Source organism: Lissotriton vulgaris, unplaced genomic scaffold, assembly GCF_964263255.1.
Source record: "Lissotriton vulgaris unplaced genomic scaffold, aLisVul1.2 SCAFFOLD_2834, whole genome shotgun sequence".
Lineage (NCBI taxonomy): Eukaryota > Metazoa > Chordata > Amphibia > Caudata > Salamandridae > Lissotriton > Lissotriton vulgaris.
The window spans coordinates 8,263-27,713 of NW_028247430.1; the positions used below are offsets into that span (position 1 = coordinate 8,263).

Here is a 19,451-nt window from a genome sequence, read left to right on the forward strand (position 1 = left end):
GGGATTAGCCCCCACTCGTGAGATGCGTAAATTTGCCTGCTCAGTCTATCTGACTCTGTGTTCTCCAGTTCTGGTACCGGACTTGACACTTGCTTTATGTTCCTTTTGTATTGCCTATGTCCATATTTCCTGTGCTAGACTGGATAGAGCTTGTGATCTCACCCCCTTGCTTGTTGAGGTAACACATAGTGTAGGGTTGTTGTCCATTTCTATTTGTAACACTTTCTTTTTGACTTCTGATTGGAAGGTCTTGAGGGCTGGAAAGACTGCCTAGAGTTCCAGGATATTTATGCGTTTCACCGTTTCCTCCAGGACTACGACGTTCAGCTTATTCATGTGTGCTTGTTAATGTAGTTATGGCAACAGTAGGAGCTGGTTGACTGAATAGTCTGCCTACTGTGGATTTCCATCATTGGATCTCCTTGTTTACTCTTTGTTACAACCACTAGATCCTCCAAGCTCCATGTTGCATGTGAATAGTATCTGTGCAGACATATTGATCAATCAATTTCATGTGGAGCAAGGTGTTTGATATGAGAGGTATAGAGTTTTCTCTATCATCGTCACTGTAAGAGCTTGCCTTTTCTGGAATAAGCAAACCTGTCCAGTTATTGCCTAAATGTTCTTCTCGACGTGGAAAGCTATTTTCTGTTTTGAGTCTAGCCTGGCCCCATGGAAAATCTTTTCCATTTCTAGTATCATGGATTATTTTTCCTTGTTGATGGAGAACCCAAGGCTGTAAAGTGTTTCTATGACCAGGTCTGTGTTGTCTTTGGTTGATTAAAGCAAAGCCATACCATCAATACAATCAGCTAGCTAAGGGTAGACATGGTATCCCTTCTTTCTTAAATGTGCTGCTATTGCGGCCAAGCACTTTGAGACCACAGTGGGTGCTGAGCTTATGCCGAATGGCAGCACATGAGCTGGTAGTGCACATTGTCTACCTTGAATCTTAGGAACTTTGTGTCCTTTGTCCATTGGCAGATGTAGATATGCATCCTTGAGGTCTATTGTGGTCATGTAATCCACTTTCCTGAGGACTGGAATAACTTCTTCCAATGTGGTCATCTGGAACTTGGATTGTTTCATGTCTCTTATAGGCTGTAAGGATATGTCTAATTAGACGGAATACACCCCTTTCCTTTCTAGTACTTTTTTCCGCAGGAGGCTGGTTACTTCCTTTCTCAAGTGAATGGTGCCCCTGATGCTTTTGGGTCTCGCCCTTGGTTCGATGTTAGGCAGTAGTTCTATGCAATATTCGTGGTGGATTATATGGAGTATCTACTTGGAGGAGATGTTTTGCCATTCCCTTAGGATTCCTCCAATTCCCAACCAACTACTGGTTTTACTGTAGGGGTTGTCGCCCTGTGAAGTCACTTGCCGATGTATCCAGCACCTCCTGGCACATTCCCTCCCAAGAAAGGGCTTCCTTTGCAGTCCGGTATACTGCCACTGTGTCGTGTCCTGTGACTTGCTATTGAGCACCAAACAACGTATGGGGTATTGCTGGCTGTGTGCCGCACCTAGCGGTAATTTGTGGAGCAACCCTTCCCATGAACTGGCCTCTGAACTGTAAAGCATCTATGGACTTTGCTCTCATTTGAGATAGATGAATTTGTCAGGGTGAGGAATCCAGGTAGAGTGAAGGAAGAAAAATGCATGTTTTCCGAATCCTTCAGGGTCATTGAGGTTTTGACCAACTCTGCGAAATATAATGAAGGCAGGGTTTGGCACGTAGGCACACTGGCCAAATGTAAAAGTGAGAATGTAAAAAAAGTAAGACGGTTTGACTGGTTAGAGTATGAACTGCTAATATATATGGGAGACGTCAGTGACTGTTGAATGCTTCAGTCAGAGGGAAATATGGACAACGAGATTGAGTCTGTTCTGGATTCCGCTCGTGCTGTAGGTGAAGTACCTTTGCCATGTATGTCTTCTGGTTTAGTTAAGCAGTATGTGAAGTGTCAGGTACTTTTACTACTGGTATGTCTAGCAGCAGCACTTCGTGTGTATGATTTCACGTCCCTAAGGGATTATCAGACAGATTCATCATTGAAAAATGGGCTCGCAAACGGCCAGATTCTGAGAATCTGGCCCTTGCGAGCGCAATTTTTGCATTTGGGATTCATAATCCCAAATGCAAAAAAAATCGCTAATTGCGAATTCGCTAAATTGCGAGGAATTGCATTTAAGGAATCTCTATTTGAGATTCCTTAAATGCAATTCATTAACCATGTTTAAATTGCAAAATCGCAACTTCGGGCCGCTATTTACCTCGAGGTCAAACCTCGTGGTAAATAGCGAAAACTTAGAAAAATGCTTTTAAATGCATTTTTCTAAGTTGCATGTTGCACACACACATGTCCATTGGACATGTGTGTGCGCAACACCAATGTAGATTACATTTCAGGGGTGCTACAGGGTGTCCTTTGGACACCCCTGGCACCCTTGAAATCGCATCCTTATTTGCGATTAGCAAATTGCTAATCGCAAATAAGGAATAACTCCCCATTCTTTCCTATGGGCCTAAAGGCCCATAGGAATGAATGGGGAGTTATTCCTTATTTGCGATTAGCAATTTGCTAATAAGGCCCATAGGAATGAATGGGGAGTTATTCCTTATTTGCGATTAGCAATTTGCTAATCGGAAATAAGGAATGTGTAGGAATCGCAATTTATTTAGCGATTCCTACATAAATCCCGTTTTGCAAGTCCTTAATAGCGATTCCTTAATAATCGCTATTAAGGACTCGCAAAACAGGACAATGATGAATCTAGCTGTTAGTGGCCAGTGAAATTAGTTGTGTACTCTGCGTTTTAAAGTATATTGTTGTGTCTTTGATAATGAATTCATTTTTATTTTTTGTTTTGGTTCAGGAGGGGAAAGATGTTTGTGTTGGTTTATTCCAGAACCATAATATGCAAGTATTACATACCTGTGTTTAGAATAAGCTATTATAGTAGAATGTTCGCTTTTAACCCTTTCGCTGCGGCGGCTATTCTGCCGCAGCGCTAACAGGGCGGGGCGGCCGTGCGGCAACCGCATGCTGGTGACAGAACCGCTCCGTCACCAGCCGCAGTTGAGCTGTGCTCGTGACGGAGCGGTTCCGTCATGGCCCGCCCCGCTCAATAGAACGCGAAGGCGCGAAATCAGTGCCGCGCAGGCGCGGCGGCCGGGCCATGACGGAACCGCTCCGTCATCAGCACAGCCCAACCGCAGCTGATGACGGAGCGGTTCCGTCATCAGCATGGAACGAGTTAACTTATGAACAGTTTTCCTGGTAGTTTTTGGAGTGGACCTGGGCTGCAATAAATTACTTCAGACGTACTAATGTGTATCATATGGCCGCAGCTTGCATCAAATATGAAGGATGGCAAGTCTAGCACCAGCAAGGAGGAGATTTGGAGTAGCTGGGTGCATGAGTCTGAATGAAACGCCAACTACAAACAATATGGCGTCACAGTTATAGCAGATAGTGGCATGAGCATTATCTCACAGGATGAAATCTCATGCTTGGCCCAAGTGCTGATTAGAACAAAAGACACAATAACTTTCAATTAAGGTCCTTTAATTCCGTGATTCTATGTTATATCCATAATTACATTGACAATACACAGTGATGCAGGTAAAATGAACGCAAACAATTAAAAGTAACAAAACATCACTCAGAGGACTGCTCTTGCACATCTCACCTGCTCCCACATTGGGGAACGCTCATGCCCACACCTGTTAAAGCACATCACACTCCTGCACATACACACTGTAGCACACCGCACACCTGCCCATACCCGGCTGTAGCACACCTCACATCTGTCCATACCCGGCTGTAGCACAACTCATTCCCGCTCATACATGAAGGCTGCCTTAGGGTAAACTACACTGCCAAGAACACTGATGCTATCGGGCCTGTACAAAAGTGCCACTCTAGCTCTTTTCTATAGCATCTACACTGAGATCAGCTCTACAACAACACTCCTCCATGCATTCACCTAGCTCGAGCAACACTCACCCCTGCTCAAACATGGCAGTGCTCTAGCATTCCTCCCTCCTCCCTATGTGTTGCATTAGCATACCTCACTCTGAAAACATCAAGGACGTGATAAGCATGCCTCACCGCCCTCCGCGTGGGACTCTAAGTCTCAAGCACATATCACCCACACCTGCCTCTGACACAACTCACTCATTTCACACCTGAGCCCACCCTGTGAAACCTCAACTCCTATCCCATCAAGGCTGCTCTACTCATCCTCACTCCTTTCCAATGAAGGAATTGTAACAGCACTCATCCCCTTCCCACGTTGGAAGCCGATATAGCACACTCCAACACTTCCCAAACCCTGCTCTAAAACACCTTACACCTGCACCGACCGGCTCCATCTGGCACATGCTAATACTGCCCGCAAAGAGGCCAATGAACAGAATGAATTCCTACTCATACTCTGCTCTAGTGCACCCATTCCTGCCCACAGTAAGGGCTGCTCTAGAACACCCTAAATCTTCTACATTGCCTTACACTCTGGTTCCCAACCTATGATTTGTAAACAGACATGAACTAAGTGAGGTAATAAACAAAACAACAAATATCAGAAAAACAACAGGCTTTCAGAAAGAGCTGCTCCTACACACAGCATAGTATTTTAATAAGACACAGCAGTATTATACTTGTACATTCACCAAGCGGTATGTGTCACTGCTCAGATGAAGACTGACCCCGTGCTGAAGAAACATATGCATTCCCTTCTCGCAATAAGCCACCCCACAACCAAAGAGAGAGGAGACAGGGGCCGTGTCTTGATCTACATAGGTCGCCCCAAGGGGGACCGAGAGGTATATTTTGGAGTGAAGGCATTGTCTAGTAAAGAGGGATATCAGAGGAGGGCCCAGGGTTAAAGTCTAGCCTCAGATGCCTGGCACACATCTTGAAAGGTTAAGGATGAGGCGGTGGAGGGAAGAGAATTATCTCAAATGAATGGCACTAGTTACTTAACAGAAAGATGCATCTTCCTCAAGAGCTATGACCATGCAAATCTCACCCAAGGAACCATCATTCCATTAAACTGGAAACACGCTCCAGATAATTAGGAAGTTTTGCATTGAAAGGACTCCCACACTGAAATAACAGACATCAAATACAGTTGTATGATGAGAAGTTTTGTATCTACATATTCTTCATGCTAAAGAGTTGGTGAAACATTTTTACGTGGATAGGTTTCCTCGAGGTGTGCGTGTACTGGTGGTTAACAGGAGGTGAGAGGGGTGGGGGAAACATAGGGCATTTATATTGTGTACACCTTATCCAAGTGACTTCCAGGTGGAAAGGTTTTGGGCAGAGGGGGCTGGATGATGAGGGCGGGGGTGACAGAGACAAAGCACTGGGGTGACGCAGGGCTCTGTGTGCGAGTTCCGCTGAGTGGACAGAGCTCTGTAAATAGGAGATCGGGCCAGACAGAAGGACTTATTTGAAAGCATGCGGGGCATTAGGGTCATATTATAAATATCGAAGTACATTGAAAGCAAGTGGACGAGACAGACATTTACCTGGAGAATAAGCAACTTGTTCTGAATGTCTAATAGGAAGGGGTGACAGGGAGTGAAATTTGGCAGACCAAGACCTGGTGTGGACACCTATGCATTGAAAAACGATAAAGAGAGAGGCATTGGGAGAAGAATTAGCCTCCATCCTTTGGTTCTAATTCATGATTTAAGGGCCTCAGAGGCCAGAGTGAAAGCTCCTTTCAAGTCGCAGTGATGCCAACAGGCTAACTGCATTTGGCAGGTTTTTTGTTTTACGGAAAGGACAAGCTAGATACGAACAAAGAAAGACGAAGAAACCGTACATAGTTTCAGAGTCCCTAGCTGATTTCCCTGATGATGCACCACCATATACCCCTAACAGGCCTTCAATATTGCAGTTCACATCCTGGACGCCTTAATCATTAGGTGGACCGGTGTCACACAAGGATGGTGGCCGGTTCGGAGAGCATCAGTTCTTCTCTCAGAGAAGTCCATGAGTATCAGCAAGTTGTATGTTTTCTTTTAAAAACCATGATTATTCATAAAAGCACTGAAAGTCTGTTCCCTGGGAAGGCGCGAGTCCAGTCTTCTCCTCACACATCGCTGAGTGCCTAAAGAGAGAAAACCCAAGAGAACAGGGGGAAAACAAGTGAGAAAAGGAAATGCCTTGAAGTACAATTCAGCAGATGCACAATATTCCAAATGCAATTTAGGCTTTAATATTAGAGTAATCCTTAAATCAGCCATACGAATTTGTACATACAGTTAGCAGGTATATCACAGGAATAGTTAGTAATTGCTGGATAAAAACACAACATAGGTTGTCAGGTCCCAGGCATGCATGTTTCTAATATGGACTCCTTTCAAGCGAGACCAGGTCAGGATTGTTGTGACCACAAAAATATCATCCATGGAGTAAGACTTACAGCAATATGGGATTTTTACAGCCATGCTGCTCAACAAAGTGTAGTGCAGTCTCATGAGGTAAATACCCAGGGATGGGACTTACAATGCGATACCCCCTGCAACTGCAGCAATTAGAGGAAAGGCCAGAAATAGGGGCAGTAAAACTGATGAAGTAAAGAGTTTCTGGAGGTATGGGAAGGTACAATTGAACTAACAACCAGACAAGGAAGGCTCCCCAACCTGCAGCACACCAAATTAACCGAAACCAGCCAAACATAACTTGCCAAACCCCATCCTGCAAACAGCACAGATTAACTGACCCCCAAACTTCCTGGTTTTTTATCATAGAGGAGTAAGAGAGAGGCGAGTGAGATCAAGAGGAATGCTGAATGATACGAGAGCAAGAACCCTAAAGCACAAGTTACTTACCTTCGGTAACGATATATCTGCAAGAAACAGTAGTTAGTATTAGATTCTTTACCTTAGAATATCCCCATGTGTCAGACTAGATCCAAAAATGTTTGCGTAGCAGTACCCCTGCGCGTCAGTAGGCGTCGTCTGCGGCTCCGCGTCCGTCGTTGGCGCCGGGATGACGTCGCCGGAGTACTTAGACGCCGCCCTCGCATACTGATGTCAGTTCTTGTACACAGCTTTTCCACGCCAGAAACGCAGAGCCATGATAAATACCAACACTTTTGCCATGAAACCAAGGCCCTGAAAGGGGATGTACCTTAACCCTAGATATCAGTTCGCAGAACGGGGCGGATGGGTGGGGTGGTAAGGAATCTAATACTAACTACTGTTTCTTACAGACATATCGTTACCGAAGTTAAGTAACTTGTGCATCTGAAACAAACAGGTTAGTATTAGATTCCTTACCTTAGAATGGATACCCCAGCAATACCAACCCCGGTGGTGGGTCTGCGAACCAATAATCACACCAGAAAGTCCTGGAGAACGGAACGGCCAAAGAAGCCATCCCTCCGGACTTGACAGTCCAGGCAATAATGTCTTGCAAACGTGTGCAGCGAGGCCCACGTAGCTGCTGGGCAAATGTCCTGCAAGGGCACTCCTCGGCCCAGGGCAGTTGTAGTCGCCATGGACTGAGTGGAATGAGCCCTTAGCCCAACAGGGGGTTCCTTCTTCGCCAAGGAGTAACACGCCTGGATACACAAGATGATGCACCGCGAGATGGTCAGCTTGTGCACCGCCTTTCCCTGCTTAGCACCCACGTAACCAACGAAGAGTTGGTCATCCACCCGGAACTGGAGTGTGGGATCCAGATAGTAAGAGAGCTCACGTTTTGGGTCCAGACGGTGGAGCCTCTCTTCCTCTTTCGAGGGATGCGGAGGCGGAAAGAAGGTGGGCAAGGTGATGGACTGCCCGATGTGGAAGGCTGTGACTACCTTGGCAGGAAAGAGGGCCTTGTCCGCAACACAACCTTGTCCGGATGGACCGAAAGGAAAGCGGCCTGCTTTAATTAAATAGCGCTTATCCTCACTTATACATTGCTCGTTTTTGCAGTCCTAATTTGTATTGCTCATCTGTGCATTGCTCGCTTGTGCAGCTTAGACCATAATTTGTATTGCTCGTTTGTGCAGTTGTTATAGTAGCGCTCGCATCACAGATTTAAAAACAATTGTTAGTGCCTGATTGTGCCGGTGCCACTGCCCACAGCGTAATCCAACTTTGTGCCCCATCCTGTTTCTGTTTTGCTTTTGCTGCCATCTTGTTGTTGTGCCTCGGAGCCCGTCCTCTCCACCCCGCTCCCGCCTCCCAGCTGCTCCTCCCTCGCTCCGCCCCCCTCCACTATCCACTTATGTCAGATGCATTTGCGCACAGCGTCCACGCGCAACGGATGCGCCCTATGCGCGCCAAAGGTAAGCCCATCCGCGCCTGGACCGCGCCCAGCGCCAGACCCCCGCAAAATCCTCTCCACCCGCATAACCGACACCGCTACCCTCTCAGAATTCAACTCCGGCCGTTTCCCAGACTGCTACCAAGCCGGCCCAGGACACACCCATGGACCCTTCACCTGCCACTCCTGCAAGTTCGACTGCATCAGGACCCACACCAAATCCACTCACTCCAAACAGAACTCCGACACTAACCATCTGAAGTGCATCCTACTCAACACCCACTCGGTCCACAGACACGCCATTGAACTTTGGAACCTACTCGACACCACATCGCCGGACATCGCCTTTCTTACAGAAACCTGGATGAACGCCTCATCAGCGCCCGACATCGCCATTGCCATCCCGGATGGCTACAAGATCATCCGAAAGAACCGCATCAACCAAACAGGAGGAGGAATCGCCATCGTTCATAAGAACACCATCCGCATTACGACCAGTTCCGATGACAACCTCACAACCGCCGAACACCTTCACTTTTCAGATTCACACCGACCCTAAGACCACACTCAGAGGCACCCTCATCTATAGACCACCCGGACCCCGCACACAATTCAGCGAAGACATCACTGACTTCATCAGCCCTCACGCCCTCCCCTCTGAGGACTACATCCTACTGGGAGACCTCAACTTCCACCTGGAAAAGAACAACAACAGCAACACCACCACCCTTTTGGACAACCTCGCCAATCTCGGACTCAAAACAACTTGTTGGCACCCCCACCCACTTTGCCGGGCACACGCTCGACCCAATCTTCACCTCCAGCAAGCACTTCTCCTTTAATAACACAACAGCTCTCCATTGGACGGACCACAGCTGCGTTCACTTCAACTACAAAAAGACTACGACCCACAACCACCCACAACCAATTCCCCGGAGAAACTGGAATAAAATTACCATCGACCAGCTCTTCACATCGCTTCACCAAAACCCTCCTGCAAAATCATCGGACCCAAACCAAGCAGCCACCAACCTCACACAATGGATCACCCACAGCGCTGACGAATTAGCACCCTTGAAAAACCATCAAATCAAGCAAGGTAGGAAAAAAGCCCCCTTGTTTAATGACGACCTTAAGAAATCCAAGAAGAACTGTCGCACCCTCGAGAAAGCCTGGCGAAAAAACCCAACCACTGACAACCTTACCACCTTCAAGAACGCCACCCGCAAACACCACCAACTGATCCGATCCACCAAGAAATCAGCATTCAAGGATCGACTCGACAACAACGCCCACAACAGCAAGGAACTATTCAACATCGTCAAAGAGTTTACCAACCCCACCGCCGGCACCAACGACATCACTCCATCCCAAGACCCCTGCGACTCTCTAGCCTGGTTCTTCCACAACAAAATCGCTGACATACATAATAGCTTTGGAGACCTCCAACAACCTTTGCGCCTGGAACCCAATCACCACTGAAGACACCATCCGCCTTATGAACAGCATTCACTCAGGATCGCCAACCGACCCATGTCCCCACCACATTTTCAACAAAGCAGACTCCATTATCACACCCCATCTCCGAGACGTCATCAACTGCTCCCTCAACTCCGCCACATTCCCGGAAAGCTGGAAACATGCCAAACTCAGTGCCCTCTTGAAGAAACCTACAGCAGACCCCACTGAACTTAAGAACTACCGCCCCATTTCACTCCTCCCATTCCCTGCCAAAGTAATTGAGAAAGCCGTCAACAGTCAATTCGCCGCCTTCCTCGAATCCAACAAATCCCTCGACCCTTCACAGTACGGCTTCCGAGCCAAACACAGCACCGAGACCGCCCTCATCGCAGCAACAGACGGCATTCAAACTCTACTGGACAACAGAGAAACTTCTGCCCTCATTCTACTCGACCTCTCCGCAGCCTTCAACACAGTCTGTCATAACACCCTCATACAGCGCCTCAGCAACGTCGGAACACAAGGAAAAGCATTGGACTGGATAATCGCGTTCCTCGCCGGAAGAACCCAGAGAGTCCACCTCCCCCCTTTTAGATCAGAGGCCACCGAAGTCATCTGCGGCGTACCCCAAGGATCGTCACTCAGTCCCACCCTCTTCAACGTATACATGAGTCCCCTCGCATCCATTGTGCGCCAACACAACCTCAACATTATCTCCTACGCAGACGGCACTCAGCTAATCCTATCCCTCACCAAAGACCCAAACACCGCCAAAACCAACCTACACGAAGGGATGAAAGAAGTAGCCAAGTGGATGAATAACAGCCGTTTAAAACTAAACTCGGACAAAACGGTCCTCATCTTAGGATCATCCCCCTCTGCCTGGGACGACTCATGGTGGCCTCCGGCCCTGGGAAACGCACCAATTCCAATGGACCACGCACGCACCCTGGGCTTCATCCTGGACTCCTCCCTCTCGATGACCAGACAAGTCAACGCCGTCTCATCATCATGCTTCAACATCCTACGTATGCTCAACAAAATCTTCCGTTGGATCCCCACCGAAACAAGAAAGACGGTCACCCATGCACTGGTCACAAGCCTACAAGACAACGGAAACACACTTTACGCCGGAACCTCAGCCAAACTACAGAAAAAACCAACACATCCAAAACGCCTCAGCCAGACTCATCCTAGACATCCCCCGCCAAGCTCACATTTCCGGTTACCTGAAAGACCTCCACTGGCTCCCCGTCAACAAGAGAATAACGTTCCGTCTCCTCACCCACGCACACAAAGCCCTCTACGACCTAGGACCCGAATACCTCAACACGCGCCTGTCCTTCTACACCCCCACCCGCCAACTTCGATCATCCAATCAAGCCCTTGCCGCAATTCCATGCATCCAAAGATCCACCATGGGAGGAAGGTCCTTCTCCTACTTAGCGGCCAAGACCTGGGATTCCCTCCCCACCCACCTCCGCCTCACACAGAACCACCTCTCCTTCAGAAAACAACTAAAAACTTGGATATTTGATAAGTAAAGCTCCCCCCCTCCCTCAAGCGCCTTGAGACCCTCTGGGTGAGTAGTGCGCTATACAAATTTAAACTTGACTTGACTTGAGAGGATAGAGCCTGGAGCTCACTCACTCTCCTGGCAGAGGTGATGGCAACCAGGAAGGCAGTCTTCAAAGTAAGAAGACGGATAGGACAGTTGTGAAGTGGCTCAAAGGGAGCGCACATCAGAAAAGTAAGAACCAGGTTCAAGTCCCACTGAGGCATCACGAAGGGAACAGGTGGAAACGTGTGTGTGATGCCCTTCAGAATTCGATTTACAATAGGGGACTTGAACAAAGATGGTTGATCAGGCAGCCTTAGGAAGGCTGAAAGAGCAGAAAGGTAGCCCTTGATAGTGCCCAGAGCAGAGCCCTGCTGGGCAAGAGAAAGAAGGAAGAGAAGAACGTCAGAAAGAGGGGCAGAGAGAGGATCCACAGCCTTTGCTGTGCACCATGCTACAAATCTGTTCCACCTGCAGGCGTATACCGACTTTGTGGAGGGACGCCTGGCTGCCAGAATGATGGTACAGACTTCAGGAGGCAAGTCAAAAGGCCTTAACTGCCGCCGCTCAATCTCCAAGCATGGAGGTGGAGACTGGACAGGTTCGGGTGGAGGACCGTCCCCTGCTGCTACGACAGAAGGTCCTCCTGAAGAGGCAGACGAACCGGGGGATCGACTGACATACTGAGTAGCTCGGGATACCAATACCTTCGTGCCCAGTCCGGAGCCACAGGATGACTTGTGTCCGGTCGCGCTTGATCTTCTTCAGCACTCTGGGCAGAAGTGGTATAGGCGGAAAGGCGTACAAAAGAGCGTAACTCCACTCGCGACAAAAAGCGTCTCCGAGCGAGTGCCGCCTTGGAAATTCCAACGCGCAGAACTGATGACATTGCGCGTTCTCTTCGGTGGCAAATAGATCTAACCAAGGCTCTCCCCACTGCAGAAAGAGACCTTGCGCCACGTCCGAGTTCAGACGCCATTCGTGATCCATCATGCACCTGCGGCTGAGTTCGTCCGCCCTAGCCTTCGGAGAACCTGCCAGGTGTTGAACCACCAGGGTCACGCCCTGATGTTCCAGCCACTGCCAGAGGCGCAGAGCCTCCTGGCAGAGGGTCCACGACCCAACCCGGCCCCGTTTGTTACAGTACCACATGGCGGTGGTGTTGTCCGTGAACACCTGCACTACACTCCCCCGGACAGAGGGGAGGAATGCCTTCAGTGCTAGACGAATCGCCTGCAGCTCCAAAAGGTTGATATGGAGCCGGGACTCCGCCGGAGACCAGAGTCCTCTGATCTCCGCCTCTCCCATGTGGCTTCCCCAGCCCTGGAGGGACGCGTCCGTCACAACCACGTGCTCCGGTTGGGGAAGAGAGTGGGCTGGGCCCACTGAAACTTCAGGTCCCACCGCAGAGCCCGCATCCGCCACCGGGCGTGATGCACCAGAAGGATGCAGGAGGCCATCAGCCCCAGAAGCCGCAGTGTCAACCTGACCGAGACCCGGGATAAAGACTGAAAGAGTGGAAGCAGAGCCTGAATATCCCGGACCCGCTGTTCGGGTGGATAAACCTGAAACTGCGCCGAGTCGAGAACCGCTCCGATGAAGAGGAGCTTCTGAGAGGGGCACAGGTGTGACTTCGGCACATTGATGGAAAACCCCAGCTGGTGCAGGAGGTCTGCTGTAGTCTGGAGGTGGCTGACGACTGTCTGGGGCGAGCCCCGAATAGATCTAACCAAGGCTCTCCCCACTGCAGAAAGAGACCTTGCGCCACGTCCGAGTTCAGGCGCCATTTGTGATCCATCATGCACCTGCGGCTGAGTTCGTCCGCCCTGGCGTTCAGAGGACCTGCCAGGTGATGAACCACCAGGGTCACGCCCTGATGTTCCAGCCACTGCCAGAGGCACAGAGCCTCCTGGCAGAGGGTCCACGACCCCACCCCGCCCTGTTTGTTGCAGTACCACATGGCGGTGGTGTTGTCCGTGAACACCTGCACTACACTCCCCCGGACAGAGGGGAGGAATGCCTTCAGTGCTAGACGAATCGCCCGCAGCTCCAAAAGGTTGATATGGAGCCGGGACTACGCCGGAGACCAGAGTCCTCTGATCTTTGCCTCTCCCATATGGCCTCCCCAGCCCTGGAGGGACGCGTCCGTCACAACCACGTGCTCCGGTTGGGGAAGGGAGAGGGATCTGCCGCTGACCCAATCACGGTCCGTGAGCCACCACTGCAGCTGTCTCGCAGTGCCCTCTGAGATCAGGACATGGTCGGAGAGGTTGCCCTTATGCTGGGCCCACTGAAACTTCAGGTCCCACTGCAGAGCTCGCATCTGCCACCGGGCGTGATGCACCAGAAGGATGCAGGAGGCCATCAGCCCTAGAAGCCGCAGCGTCAACCTGACTGAGACCCGGGGTAACGGCTGAAAGAGTGGAAGCAGAGCCTGAATATCCCAGACCCGCTGTTCGGGTGGATAAACCCGAAACTGCGCCGAGTCGAGAACCGCTCCGATGAAGAGGAGCTTCTGAGAGGTGTGACTTCGGCACATTGATGGAAAACCCCAGCTGGTGCAGGAGGTGTGCCAGAGTCTGGAGGTGGCTGACAACTGTCTGGGGCGAGCCCGCCTTCAACAACCAGTCGTCGAGGTAGGGGAAGACTGAAACCCCTAACCTGCGCAGATGAGCTGCGACCACCACCATCACTTTCGTGAACACCCGTGGGGCGCTGGTAAGGCCGAAGGGGAGCACGGTAAACTGAAAGTGCTTGTGGCCTACGGTGAACCGCAGGTAGCGCCGGTGGGCCGGCAGGACGGGGATGTGAAAATAAGCGTCCTGCAAGTCCAACGCTACCATCCAGTCTCCTGGGTCCAGGGCAGCTGAAACCTGAGCCAGTGTCAGCATCTTGAACTTCTCCTTCCGGAGGAAGCCGTTGACGTTCCGTAGGTCCAAGATAGGGCGTAGGCCCCCTTTGCACTTCTTGGGTACCAGAAAGTAGTGGGAGTAGCAACCACACCCTACTTCTGGCCCAGGAACGCGCTTGATGGCCCCCTTGGCCAAGAGGGCTGTAACTTCCTCCTGCAGAAGCCGCAGATGATCCCCCCGATACGCGGTGGTATTGCGGTGGCATGGCTTGAGGGGTCGTCTCGAAGGGGCTGGATTAGCCCCTTCGGACAATTTGCAGCACCCACCTGTCCAATGTGACAGTGGGAGTGGTGATGGCGAACCCTGCCCCCCACAGGCGTCACATGGGCCAGAAAGCAAGGACTAGGAAGGTTTTGAGGCGGATGCTGCAGGGGTAGGTGTGGACTGGCCTCGCCGTGGACCCTGACCACCGCCACGGCGGTTTCGGTGCGTGGCTGGCGGAACGTGTGGGGGTGCCCCTTCCTTGGCCACGAAAGGAGCGAAAGGCACCCATTTGCTTGCGGGGCTGAGAGGCCCAAGGACTTGGCAGTAGCCCTGGAGTCCTTAAAGCGCTCAAGCGCATGGTCTGCCTTGTCGCCAAAGAGGCGGCGGCCATCGAACGGCATGTCCATCAGTGTGTTTTGGACATCGACCGAGAAATTGGCGGACCTCAACCAGGCGTGACGACGAATCGCCACCGTCGTTGACATCGCTCTGCCCAGAGAGTCGGTAATGTCCACCCCACACCGGATGGAATCCCGTGCTGCATCCCGGCCCTCCACCAGGGCTTGGCTAGCCCGTACCTCCAACGGGCAGTGTGGCAGCACGTCCGCGACCGTGTCCCACAGGGAGTGGGTGTAGCGACCTAAGAGGCACGCGGTATTAACGGACAGCATTCCCAAACTTAAGGAGGAGAATATCTTCTTCCCGTAATTCTCGTACCTCTTAGATTCCCGGTCGGGGGGAGCCGACGGGAATGCGGTCTGGGAATTGGGGGCTGGATAACCAGGCTCTCAGGGGTGGGATGGGTAGACAGAAAGCAAGGGTCACCCGGAGCCAGGCGGTGGTGTCTGGCCACGTTCCTATCCACAGGCTGTCCTGTGGCGGGCCTGGACCAAGTGCCCAAAAGAACGTCTAACAAGGCATCATTAAACGGCAGCAGAGGCTCGGCTGAGCTTGACTGCGGTTTAAGGACCTCAGTGAGGAGGTTAGTTTCACGGCCGCGACGGGGAGCTCAAGGCCCAGGGCCTTGGCTGCCCTCATCAGCACCACGCTATAAGAAGCCCCCTCCTCTGTAGCCACGCTAGGAGGGGAGACAAAGCCAGTGTCGGGCAATGTGTCCAGCCCACTGGCCTCCCCAAGCTCTCCTGTCCAGTCCACAAAAGACTGACACCGTGCCAGAGGGTACTCAGACCCCTCCCAATCCTCCTCATCACCCAAAGCCTGGTACTCAGGCTCAAAAGATGGGGCCGGGTCATTGAAATAAAAATCTCCCAGCGGCATCGAGAGCGGCGCCGGACCCGAAACGAGGACAGGACCAGGGACGACGTCGTCCAGGGACGGCGCCGGCGAGGTCGTTAAGTCGACCGGCGACGACCCAGATCCGGAACAGGACTCAGTAGGGCCCTGCGGCGTCGGGACCGAAGTCGCCGACGGCGCCGAGGCCGAAGCCCCGGACGGCGCCAGTGCCGAAGCACCCGGCACGCGTGGGGACCCAGTCGGAACCACTTGGCACGAAGGCGCCGCGGAACCCGACGGAGAAGCGAGCGACCTCATGGCCATGAGGAAGTCAGCAATCTTCCCCGGCGTTGCGTCCTGCCCAGGGACCGGTGGGTGTGGGGCAGGCCGTGACACCTGCGGCTCCAGCGGAGCCGCGTGGGCGGTGTCGCCTGAACCCCCGGCCGCGTCGCGCGAGCGTCGGGTGGAGTCAGAAGAGCAATGGTGCCTCTTCGACTTCTTGTGCCTCTTACCGGAGGACTTCGAACCCGAAGACCGATGACGACTCCCGGAACTGTGGGGGCTCCGGCCCCACGACCGGTCCCTCGAACTCCTTTCGGACAGGGACCTTGAGCGGCGCGTGGCAGACTGACGAAGCTTGAGTCGCTTTCGGGACCGCTCCCGTCTAGCCTTAGATGCCAGGGCCCGGCAGTCTGGGCCTGGACCACGACGACAAGTCCTGCTCCAGGCCCAAACAGTGCAGGCACCGGCGATGGGGGTCGGTAACCGACAGTCGGTTGCAGTCGGCGCAGGGCTTGAACCCGGGCATCCCTATCGGCACCGTCGGAGTCGATAGACTTCGAAAAATTGATCAAAATGGATCTCAAAAGGTTAGTCAAAAAGTGACTTGGGTACAACTTTTTCCAGATCTGCGCTAGCTGGCGTGCAAAAAGAAGAACTGACGTCAACACGCGGAGGCGGCGTCTAAGTACTCTGACGACGTCATCACGGCGCACGCGGAGCCGCAGACGACGTCTACCGACGCACAAGGGTACTGCTACGCAAAAATTTCCGGATCCAGTCTGACGCCTGGGGATATTCTAAGGTAAGGAATCTATCACTATATTTGGAAGAAAGGGGCCCCTGCCTCATGGGATAAAACCTAGCAAGGAAACAACACTTTGGGTAAAGAAGAACAAATTTGCACCGGGTTTTGTGCCTGTTGTACTTAAGAGAAAAAAAGGTTGTGCTAATGACTGTACTCACACTATAATTTTACTTATATATTCTAATATTTTATTGATTCTTATATCATTTTTTTTGTAGAAAATATTTTTTGGGGTATTATAAATTAGTACATACAAAATTCTAATACATGTGACATAGTTTATGTGAATAATAACAAACAATCCAATTAATTTATAAAATACAGAAGTGCATTCCCATTTCAAAATCTATCACTAACATGTCTCTTTCAGATAGCCAGAGTTAGGAGGCGGAGGAGTCTGGAAGCATGAGCCTGCCTGGCAGACAAACAGTGTGCAAGCTCATGTCGAAGAGGAGCAGGTAAGTGTTGGGTTTATCAGGCTAAACTTTGCATGAGTGTGTGTTTGTCTGTGTGCCAATGCATGGGTATGTTTATTTGTGAGAATGTCATTCTATGCATGTCTGGAACTGTGCCGCTATGTACATTTGCATGCATAACCACACATGTGGATTTGCGAGAGCTCAAGGTTTGTTGACCTACTCGGAATGGCCTTGGTGCATGGCGGAATGCTCAAGGACAAGGGCATATCATAGCCCTACATTCTTCGCCCACTAATCTATGACTAATATTGGATTCATTTGAAACTATGGGGGCGCTATTCTCGTTCCGAATATAAAATACTATTTTGTATAGGGACTGATCACACTGATCCACACTGCTGGAACCCTCCCAACCACTTTAAACGTTCACCAGCCACCACGGAGGTCCAACGTAAAGCTGAAATTTCAGTAGGGCATACACTGGTGTTGCCTACCTTGGTGAAAAGGCTACATCAAAGCCCGCCTACTTTCCACAAGAGCATGACGCCCCTCTTGCTTCCAAGCGTATGGCAGAGCAGTGAAATATATATGTTGGGAGTGAAGTGAGCTGGTGATCCAGTGATTTTTAAGTTCTGCTTATGGAAGCCAGAATCATTTAACTGCAATATGTTGCAGACTCCTCCCTGTCTGGCAGTTCTGTTTCCCCTGGGACCTAGAGAGGAGCAGTCATGAATGCCATCTTTCTGTCAGGAAGCAATACTTAGAGATTACCTGCATGAACAGGCTTCTGGATACCCCGATGGAGAAGACGACTATTTGGTAGTGATAAATGTCAAAATGTATGCCTAGACTACAACAGTGCAGATCCTTTACTAGCAAACTTCTTTATATTACTTTTAAAAACGTTTTTAAAGAACAGGTTCATAAGTAAAACGAATCAGTAATGGTATGGTTATTAAATAAGGCGTCCTCTAGTCTTAGAGTTCGTCCCTCCCGGCGCAGCTATTTCCGGACTCGCCCAATCGCGATTTAAAGGTTAATCTTTAATCCAAATATTACATAAAAAAGTTTGAAGAAATGAAGGTGATCCAATAAGTGTTCTTTAATAGTTTCTTTGTTTTCTCAATATGTTGCAAATCACATATTTCGATACATTTTTCTTTATAATCCAAATTCAATCCAACAATTTACGATAATCCCAATGCATTTCGTGTCATATCCGATAGTCTGATTTTGATTTTTCTAGTAATTTTCCCTACATATACCAGTCCACACGGGCACTTTAACAAATATATTACATTCGCACTGTCACAAGTTGCTGTGGCTTTGAGTTTGATCGGAGTACCTTTCCTTGGATGCATAATCGTGTTACCTATAATTATTGCATGGTAATTGTTACAGTTGTGGCAAGGTAAGGTACCTTTATGATGTGATGTCTCGATTTCGTTGGTTGGTTTTATTAATTCGTTTATGTTTTTGCTCCTTGTGTAGGCAAAGATGGGTTTATTTTGAAAAACGCCTTTAAAGTCTGGTTCGTTTATGAGAATTTGCCAATGTTTCAGAATAAATTGTTTGTACTGACGACTTTTTGATGAATACTTAGAAACTACTACTACACGTGACTCTTTAGGTTTGACTGATGGTTGTAATAGTTCAGTTCTTGTTCTCAAATTACATCTCGTTTTTGCCTCTTGTAGTACTTTAAGTGGGTACCCTCGTGACTGAAACCGGGTTATCATATTGTTTATTTGTAGTTGTAATTTGTTTTCTTCTGAAACTATTCTTTTTACTCTGTAAAGCTGCGAGAGTGGTAAATGATTTTTTAAAGAACGTTGGTGAAAGCTTCTGTAATGTAGCAAGTTATTGCGATCTGTGGATTTTTTGTAAAGAGTTGTTTCAATCTTGTTCTCCTTAATGTTCAATAGCATATCAAGATATGGTATTGTTTTCTTTTCCACTTGATATGTGAATTGTATGCGATCGTTAATCATGTTCATGTTTTCCAGTGCTTGAATCAAGGTTCTTTGTGGTCCAAACCATAGCACAAAAATGTCATCTATATAACGAAGGAAAATTCTTGCAAGATATTTTTTGTCTCAAATATATTCATAAAAATAGCATAGTATAGAGCTGCCGAATTGCCCATGGATGTTCCGGTTAGCTGTAAATAGTGTTCGTTTTTCCATTCGAAATAACTCTGATAAAGGTGAAGGTCAACAGTTCCATGAGGAATATTTGAAATTTCTGATCAAGTTGTAAATTGAGTAGTGTTTCTTCTATGGCTTCTATTCCTAAGTT

General features: G+C 49.6%; 1 protein-coding gene across 1 annotated transcript in view; it reads right to left on the minus strand.

The window, feature by feature from the left end:
• Positions 1 to 3,552: 3,552 nt before the first annotated feature.
• LOC147665176 (spermidine synthase) overlaps positions 3,553 to 19,451 on the minus strand; it is a 106,252-nt gene continuing 90,353 nt past the window's right edge. Inside the window, exon 8 of the mRNA XM_086949699.1 lies at positions 3,553 to 6,126. Coding sequence (XP_086805825.1) covers positions 6,109 to 6,126 — 18 coding nt within the window. The 3' untranslated portion in view covers positions 3,553 to 6,108. The remainder of the gene's footprint in view (positions 6,127 to 19,451) is intronic.